Consider the following 9,789-nt stretch of genomic DNA (forward strand, 5'->3'; position numbering starts at 1 on the left):
CGTTCAATTATCAATAGTCCATATTAGCTTCCAATCAAAAGATTCATCATCAATTACAGATATTAAATCCCCAACCTTATTACTACGGAGTCTACTGAAATGGTGGCTTGCAATACCGTATCTATGTAAAAAAATAAATTAATATTAGGATAAAAGAATTTCAGCAAGACAGTTATAGAGGGAGAGAGAGAAAGATAGAGTGAGTGAGTGATAGAGAGGGAGGCGCAAATTTTGAGTTCAGAGAGACAAAAGTTAAGGAGAGTTGAATACAACTAAATGATTCAGAAAATTCACAGTTTCCTGCATATCAGGGTTGATCGAAACTCGAGAAATACTGATCACATTTTGGAGACTGACTTTATCTACAAATCACAGAAGACAATAAGAAGAAATTAATTCATAAAGAAACTATTCATTTGTAAGAAAAAAATATTTAAACAAATCAAACTGAGAAATGTGTGCAACATGGACAACTCTTCACCTCCATTGACTTTGATCTTGAAAGATTGCAGAATTACAATAGGTGGTCTCTGATACTTTTTCAAACTATTGATGTATATAAGAGCAGAACAATCACCAAAAAGATTGCAGGAGATTTTCTTCCTGGGTAATAATTATAAGAAAGGATGGACAACAATAGAATAATTCAAGAGCAGTAAAAAAACAAGAAAAATAGGCATAACGTAATTTAAAGAAAAGGATCAGAAACAGAAAGATAATGGATACCCATCAGCAAAAACTTCAAGGATCAAAACTTTCAATATCTTTCCATTACACTCAACATCCCTTTTCCTTTTCAATCCGCAAAGGACCCCGACAAAATCTGTTTAGTAAAATTATAGCAGGCAAGATTAAACCCTCACATAGAATACCATGAGACATTTCCTTGAATTCTTATTAATTTCAATTTAAAACACCTTTATAATGGTTCATATTTGAAAAAGTGAAACTTACCTATTAAGTACTCATAATCAATGCGCTTTTGAAGAATCTGGTCCATAGAAGTTAGACTTAAACCAGGATTAGGTATGACTGTACTTGCAGCTGCAACAACAGAGGTACTACACTTGAAAAGGATGCGAAATTGATGTCTTGTAACCCTGACCAATCCACCATTAGGTATCACTTTGAAGTCAGAAATAATGAATACATCTCCTTCTTTTAACTGATGAATAAAAGTTATGATCAAATCATCCTCAACAGTTGCTTGGATCTTGTGGTGCTGAAAAATAAAAAAGAGAAAAAAATCATCTCAGCCTTTATAAATATTATACCATGACATATTACATGCTAAAAATTATCACATACACAATTTTAAAAAAATAGAATTTAGTTAACTAAAAAGTGAGTTTTTGATAGAACACACACACACACACACACACACACACACACACACACACACACACACACACATTCACCTGCTTATCCATCAAGACCATATGTAAGAGTTTCTGCATATTTTCATTAATAATGCGAGCATCTTTCCAAATGGTCAAGATCTTAGCCTCAATACTCCAAGCTTCCTTCCATGGAGAGATTTTCCCAAGAGCATCAATAGTAAGACTCATCTTATAAATAGTAGAGATGAAAGAATGTAGATGAAAAAAACAAAAAGCAAAATCTCGGCAAGAGAAAACTGTGTGGGATCTGAGTCTTATCTCAATGGAAGGGAATGCAAAAGAAGAAAGGCAAGTAAGGAACAACTGATAGCTTTTGAGAGATCAGCACAATACTCTATCACGTCATCACTACTTATAGCAGAGAAATGAGCAAGTTTGTAAGGCAAAGCTTGTAGAATACGTTTCTCTTGAAGTCCTTGGATAGATTGATTGATTGATTGACATATGACATTCAATGTGTCCATAGCTAATTAAATTACATATACTCATACCTCTATATATAGCTATGTCATATCAACCTATCTATGAATCTATATACATCTATCTATCTATCTATAAACAAACCATACCTATTGATTCATGCTATCTTTGACTATATAATTATACTGTTCCCGATCAGTATAAGTGGTGAAATAGAACACATGATCAATATTGACCCAGATAAAAATAAAATAAAAGCTACAAACTTTTATCAACCATGTAGAAGAGTTCAGCTGAAACTCCAAGAGAGCTGAAAAACAAAGTAAAAACTACACCTAAAAAAAGATGAATTTGAGACCAACCTACACTAATTCAAAATCAACTAATCACTTTTTTTCTTATCGATAATTTTCTTTTTAACCTGACACAGAAATGAACATAAAAAACGGTATCCTTTTTTCAAATTCTTCGCTTTTAAAGATAGTAGAGCTCCCAATAACCACAGGCTTTGGATATATTTCAATTGAAGAAATCTTCACATCCTAGTTTGATTCTTATCAGCATAGATTTTAATGACACCATTTTCTTGAGACCAAATAGGAAAAAAATCTACAAAGGAGAAACAAGTATGCTGTCCAGGAGCCCCTGTGTAAAGGGTATAGTCCCTTACATGCTTCCCACTTGAATCCCTTGTCTCTTTCACTACCTGAACACACTCACAAAGAAACCAAATCACCCAAATAGTTGGTGAGCAAAATGAAAAAACCGATCACAATTGAACATAGTTTATACGCAACTAGGTCAGAAGAAAAATTATTTAACTTAACTTTCTTGCAAATTTTCTGACCCCATTTCCATTTTCAGTAGAATTGGGTTGCAATTTCAGATCCAAAACCAGCTGCATTCTCAATTGATCTCTTATACATCTTCATCTACCAATAGATTACAGTATAAAAATTAGTAAATTAGAATTCTATTTGAAACAAAAGCAAACAGATCATAGAAAACACAATGATGATACCAATACTGTTCTGAGAGGTTGTTCGGGACAGAAAACATCGATCGAAGTCAGTAACCTTGATGCACAATGTACCCAGATAGAGAAAACTGGGATAATCCAAGAAAGGATCCAGAAACACGAACTGGATAGGGATAAAGAAAATTGGGTTGACGGTGGTGACGGAAGAATCGGGATCACAACACCCACAGAGAAGATCGAGGCAGAAAGGCGGGAGTGGCAACCCCTAGCAAAAGGAGAAAAGAGAAAGGTAGGGCTGAGGTCTCGGTAAAGAAGGAGAAAGTTATGAGGAACATGAGTTCTGATGTTTCAACCCATTGAGCAGCGAACAAGGTAATTAAACCAAAATAAACCAATACTAAATATTCCAACATTATTATAGTGGATAACATTAATTCAATATTATTATAATTAAAAGGAAATAAAACCAGCAACAATGAAGGTTAACTTCATATTTAAATTTCAATTTCAAATGTTATAAATTTTTAAATGAAGATAAGATATATATTTTTTAATAACAATTAAATTTAACCTTAGCTTGAATACATTTAAAAATGGCAATGAAAACCATTTTATTAACCAGCATCTATATCTTTTTGGCCGATTATCATTTTTTCTTTTTTTCTTTTTTTTTTTGAATACTGATTAATAATTAATTAATTATTGCACCAGTTCATTTGAAATTGGTAAAATAAACGCATATTTTCTTTTGTTGTAATTAAAAAGAAATTTTATTAAATACATAAATATCATAGTTATATCCACATTAGAATTCAAAACACACTAAGTATTACAAATCAAACAACAATTTAAAGTAGTATCTGAACATATTAAACTAAAAAGCATGCAGATCCTCCACAGCCTCATGATCACTTCCACATTGGCTGAAAGCATCTTCAACTTCAGGCATAGAATCAACCAGAACATGAATCTGAACAAAATTGAAATCCTCTCAGTTATTGATATTTTTAAATACTAATAATTGAACAAATTATAAAAACTATACAACCAAACCTTGTGCTCATTAATCTCAGCAGCAGCCTCAAAAACATTAATAACAGAGGCATCATCCCAAATTTGTTGAACAATATACACAGATCGATTCATCTCATAACCACAGGCCTAGCATCAACCATGAATACAACTTTTTTGTGCAAAAGACTTGAAATGAGTTTCAATGGAACAACTTTGCAATAAGATCCCTAAAAAAAAAAAAAAACAAAATAGTTAACAAATAGCATAATAATAATTTATGTTTTCCTTAGGAATGTCAAAAGATACAAACTAATTATATCTATATCTATATACTAATTAAAACCACAATTGGATGATAACCTGATTCAACTCTGGGTGATTATCCAAAAAGCTCGAGCATCTTGTCTTTATTATTTGCACGACCTCACGATCTTTAAGAACAAATATATTGTTGCTATTTGTATGAGACACTACAATCTTTAAGCAGAATCTTGAAAACCATGAGAAAACAAGGAAAATTTTAGTTAACATTGAAATAATAATTAGTTACCAAAACAGAATAAAATTAAAGAACAAAACACCTTGGGATAGCATCAATGCATTGAAGCTGACATAGATCACATGATAAAATATTTTTATTAGCTGACACAAGAGAACCACATAAACAAGTTGAGAACCACCACTTATGATTCTCCAAAACAGATGATATAGTTCCCAGAATAAAAACGAAACCACCCTGCCAGCAAAGAAAAAATTATTACAGCATTTCAAATTTCAAATAATTTACAAAACTATCATTTACTAACTTTTTAGCGTATGATATAACAAGAATAACAAAAACGAATTATCTAAGAGATTTTATTGCAAATGAGGAAAAAAATATACGTTCTTAGCATCAGAATAGCAACGATTGGGTGAAATAAGATCAGTAATAATATCTTCAATAGTTTCTGATTGAATAGAATTATCACACACTACTTGAGTCTTGTAATCTTTCCCAGTTGCATACTGCAAATAGGTGTCATAGATTGGTGGAAAAATGGGACCGTGAAGCCTTGCCTAGAATAATTTGGTTAGAATAAGTATCCGATGCATAGATTCAGAAAAAAAGAAAAAAAAATTGCATGAACATGTTGTAACATAGGGTGAGGAATCATACATTGATATAATCATCGGTTGCAGCTGGTTTCGGATTATGACTAAAGACATTTACAATTTTAAAGCACTCGGAGTAATCTCGATCAACTGCAGAATTAATTTCAACCTTGAAAATTTTCTCCTCTCTAACAACATCATCAAACATATGTGGAGAATATGACCGATGGACCTTCGGAGATCAATATAAAAATATCAAGAAACTTGAACACAAAAAAAAATTTAATAAAGATTAAATGAGGTTCGCTATGAAAGAGTTCATACTGCAAGCACATTAGGATCAATAGAAAATTCTTCTTCTATCCTGAGAAACGTTTCAGAACAGGTTTTTCCAAATAGTTTTGTTGCCGCATTATCAAGCAGAATAAACAAAACAGCACAGCACACCCACCATGGTGAATCTTTACCTGAATTCCATATCTAACACAATTAACAACCAAGAATAACAACTAAAAGCAAGAAATCTGCTTAATAACACACAGAGATGTGCATAACAAAGAACAAACAAAAAATTCAAAAGATTGATACTTAATCTATTCCATAATAGAGTTACATATGAACCTTACTTGACCATAACATGTTCAATACATGAACCACAAGCATCACAAAGGTAGAGATCCTCATGCTCAACAACGGCATGACCACATACACATGAGTAGTACCACCAATTTGGTTCATCCATAACTTCCTTAATTGTCCCAATAACAAAGTAATGACCATCCTGTAAAATTTTAAAAACAATGATATACTATAGAAATGATTAACAAACCAGATTACGAAAACCGACACAGATGTTTAATAAATTCAAGTTTAAATATTAAATGGAGAGTTTGCAAATCTTAAATAGTACCCCGTTATCTGCACGAAGATCTTGAATATTACTGATCTGTTTGGGATTGAAAAAATCACCATCAACTTTAGAAACTAAGTATCCAAGCTCGTTGGTCACAAGTCTTGAGAATCCATAACTGGCAACACTAAATCTACATACAAGATACAATAACTAATCCTCATAATACAAAACATAAACACGAATACCAACAAAATAAGCATAGCAGGTTCTAGCTTAACACTTTGTTTTATCACAACTAACCTGCTCAGGAACTCAACAGACTCAGAAATGTCAGGATTAATGAATAACCTAGAGAAATTAATCACATTCTGCAGGATTACCCCACCTGCATGCAAGAATCCTATTCTATTAAACTTAAATCATATCTAAATTAAAAGGTCAAAAAACAGAAAAGCAACTATTAAAGTAAAAATTCACTGAATATGTCTCAAACTAACCTTCAATTGCTTTGATTTTAAAAGACTCGAGAACAATCAGCGGAGATCTTGGATATTTTTGTAAGTTATCATATTCCAACAGATCACAAGCATTTCCAAACACATTGCATTGTACCCTTTTGCTGAACAAATAAGTTTCAAAAGATCAAAAGAATCTAACTATATATTTAGTGTTACAAACATAAAGACTGCAACAAAAAAAAATAGAATTAATAGAAGATAACTAATGATATGGGAGAAAATGAGAGAGACAATACCCATCAGAAAAAACTTCGAGTACAACTGCTTTGATCATCTTGCCATATGATGCTACATCTCTTTCTTTTCGAACACCAGCAATGATCCTAACAAAATCTAATAATTAGATTGAAACATAAACAAATTTGAATCAGAAACCACATTTTTTAAAACATAGTACTATGTTTCTAAGAGGGAAGAGCAAGAAAGTTGTACGAACAAATGAGAAAATCGTCATCCTTTATCCTTTGATTAATTTCATCTATTGATGTAAAACACAAACCCAAATGAGGTATCCTTACAGATACCACAGAAACAGTAGAGGTCTTGTATTGGAACAAAAGTCTGAACCGATGTTTTGCCACTCTGTTCAAACCAATGTTTGATACAACCGTAAAATGGGTCATCAAGTACACCTCTCCTTCGGTTAGAGACACAGCAAAATTTGGTATAAGCTGATCTCTAATGGTTGCTTGGATCTTGTGTAACTGCAGTTGAAAAAAATGCTTCATATTTCGAGTTATTTAACTTATTTAGGTATCCAAACACTATAAAAACATTTGATTAAAAAAATAAAACAACAAAAATATATCACTTTGCAACAAAAAAAATTCCTTCTGCATATTTAAAAAAAAAGTTGTAACAACTTAAAGAAATCCTAACATCAAATAAAACTGACCTTCTCATCCATTAACACCATATGCAACAGATTTTGAGAAGGATCTAAAGCAGGATTCTTGTGGTACCACAACTTCACAACTTTAACATGCACTTTCCATGATTCTCTCCACGGAGTGATTTTCTCCACCAGATCAACACAGTTATTCATTTCCAACATATATAGAATAAAAACACCAAAAGCAGAAAATGTAGAGAGAAAAATTCAGAACTAAGATGAGAAGATAAACAGATGAGTTGGAGTTATAAACTCCTAAAGTTAACAAACGCTAAAGCTTACAATGTAAGCTTCACATATGGGACAGAGATAGACTAATAGGCATATATAGATTGATATGGCTACATACATCATTTAGGAAGATATCACAAGTAACCAAATACTCATGGGAAAACAGCAAAAATAGTATGGGAAGAGGCCTCTTCCAAATTACCAAATACCTAACACATATAGTTGATTTGACAATTCACAATAAAGCAAAAACAAAATTTTATCAGTCAACTATACCTACCACTACAGTTAACTTCAGTCCAATAGCACAAAGAAAATTATATAATTTATAATGAGCAAACCCCCGAACAAGAAAATTATTTCACACAAACACCAAGAGCACAAACATAGGAGAGAACCATTGATTTACAAAAAAAGTAACAATCACGATGATTAAATCAGAAAACAAACAATTCAAAATTAAAGGATGAATCCAGAGAAAAGCAACAATTAACACAAAAAAAAATGAAACTGGAGAAGGAATCGAGGAAGAGATTGAAAAGCAGGAGAATGGAATGATAGCCCACATATACCTCTTGAACGCCGGTGGCAACGTGTGCTATCCAAAACGGAGAAATCGAGATGGAGAATGAGGTATGATAGAGACAGAGAGATAGAGGCACGTGGGGGAGAAGGGCAGACACGACGAATAGAACAGGACCCTCATGGTGGGATCGAATGGAATCCCAGAGATACCCATAACTTCTGTGCATGTGGCCAAAGCCGAGGAGAGAAGCCGAAGCCTCAACTGAGGATGGGGGTGCGGACATGGTGCGTGGGATGCAGATTGGGTTAGGGATGGAGGAGATGGGGTGAGGTAGTAACGTGTTTTAGGGATCCCTAACCAAGTGAAACTGATGAATTTGGTAAAAAAAAATTAGAATAACTCAGATTATCTCACTTTAATTACGTTTATGATTGAATTGAGATGATTATATTAATAAAAACAAAATCCTGCAACCAAGTGTTTTTAGACTCATAGTAAAAAAATAATCAATACTTTTAGATATTTAATTTTTTAATTTTATGCAAATTCAATGTATTAAAAAAAACAATTTGAATTGATGTTTTTAAGAAAGAAAAATCTGGTTCATCTGTTAAAAGAGATACGTTTTAAGTAAAAACAAAAAACAAAATCAATTGAGATCTGGATAAATTCACAAAAACTAAATTTAAAATATTAACAATAATTTTTTTTTTGGAAAAAACAATATTAGATTTAAAAAAGTAAATAATCAAGTTTTTTAATAAAATTTAATATTTTCAAAAAGACATAGTCAAGTAACTTTTTGATATTGGATAAAATAACTGTATTAAAAAAATGACTTTTTAAACGAAAAAAACAAATCAAAGTAAAATATGAAAATATGAACCATCAATTCTATTCACTAAAGAAGAGGGTATGTCTTAAATGAGCACAACAATTATGTACTTATAGAATATGCCATATTTGTATAGACCATTAGATTATATTACATAGAAATCAAAGGTTAATATAAAAGAACATTGATAGACTCTAATAAATATATAACATTTTAGTTCATAATTAAGTACTTTAAATAACAATACTATAATACAAAATCTTTTAAATAGTATTATAATATTTTATTTTGAAACAATTAAATATGAAATACATAAAAACAAAATATATGAAAAAGGAGCATGCGTGAAAGAATCACAAGAAAAGACAGCTGACGGCAAAAGCAGAGAGGAGCAGCTGCACCCTTCCTGAAGAGAAGCCACGCTGGAGGAGAACGTCCACCTTGGATGTGTGCGGGCCTGATACGCGGAGAGCTCTCCACACCAAATATGAAACCACATCATATTCCAGGAACTATCACATTGGCCAGAGTACTCACAATTTAGTTGATTTTGGAGTACTGATGATTGATGGTTAGTTGTTTGAGATATCTTGTACAGAAAAAAAAGCATTACAAAAAACTTTTGGTTATTATGCTTTTCTAATACAAAGAATTTGTATCAAATTTAAGAGTGAAATAATATTAAACTCGTCCAAAATTATTTTGGACTAAAATAAAATATTTAAAATATTAGACATCAAATTAGAACTTGGCCTAAATATTAAAACCAAAATAATAATAAAAAAATAGAAGACGGAAGCCACCAAGAAAAATTGATACATACAACCTGGATCATCATTTTAAAATAATTATGATTGATGATATTTTTTCTTAACGGGTAATTATTAAATTATTTTTGAATAAATTTTTACGTGTTCAACTATTAAAAATTAAATGAAAAAGGTATATTCTAACTTCTATTTTCTTATTTCTTACAAATTATGTAAACAGGTGCCAAGGAGAATTGATATATGACATTATAAAAAG

General features: G+C 31.6%; 1 protein-coding gene across 1 annotated transcript; it reads right to left on the reverse strand.

Moving 5' to 3' along the window:
- Window positions 1-252: 252 nt before the first annotated feature.
- LOC110281639 (uncharacterized) lies at window positions 253-1,568 on the reverse strand. The gene is made up of 5 exons (XM_021144047.1): window positions 1,419-1,568; window positions 955-1,222; window positions 727-823; window positions 482-546; window positions 253-362 (listed from the first exon to the last, which is right to left on the reverse strand). The coding sequence occupies exons 1-5, from the start codon at window positions 1,566-1,568 to the stop codon at window positions 253-255; spliced, it is 690 nt and encodes a 229-aa protein (XP_020999706.1).
- Between the last annotated feature and the right edge of the window lie 8,221 nt (window positions 1,569-9,789).

The sequence above is a fragment of the Arachis duranensis genome, chromosome 5, assembly GCF_000817695.3.
Source record: "Arachis duranensis cultivar V14167 chromosome 5, aradu.V14167.gnm2.J7QH, whole genome shotgun sequence".
NCBI classification, from domain to species: domain Eukaryota; kingdom Viridiplantae; phylum Streptophyta; class Magnoliopsida; order Fabales; family Fabaceae; genus Arachis; species Arachis duranensis.

Excerpts from the sequence above, each read along its gene's own strand:
- LOC110281639 (XM_021144047.1), bottom strand. The coding sequence starts at position 1,568 with ATGAGTCTTACTATTGATGCTCTTGGGAAAATCTCTCCATGGAAGGAA. Across the intron at positions 1,223-1,418 it reads TGGTCTTGATGGATAAGCAG|CACCACAAGATCCAAGCAAC; the intron begins GTGAATGTGTGT and ends TTTATTTTTCAG. Across the intron at positions 824-954 it reads TGATTATGAGTACTTAATAG|ATTTTGTCGGGGTCCTTTGC; the intron begins GTAAGTTTCACT and ends TTTACTAAACAG.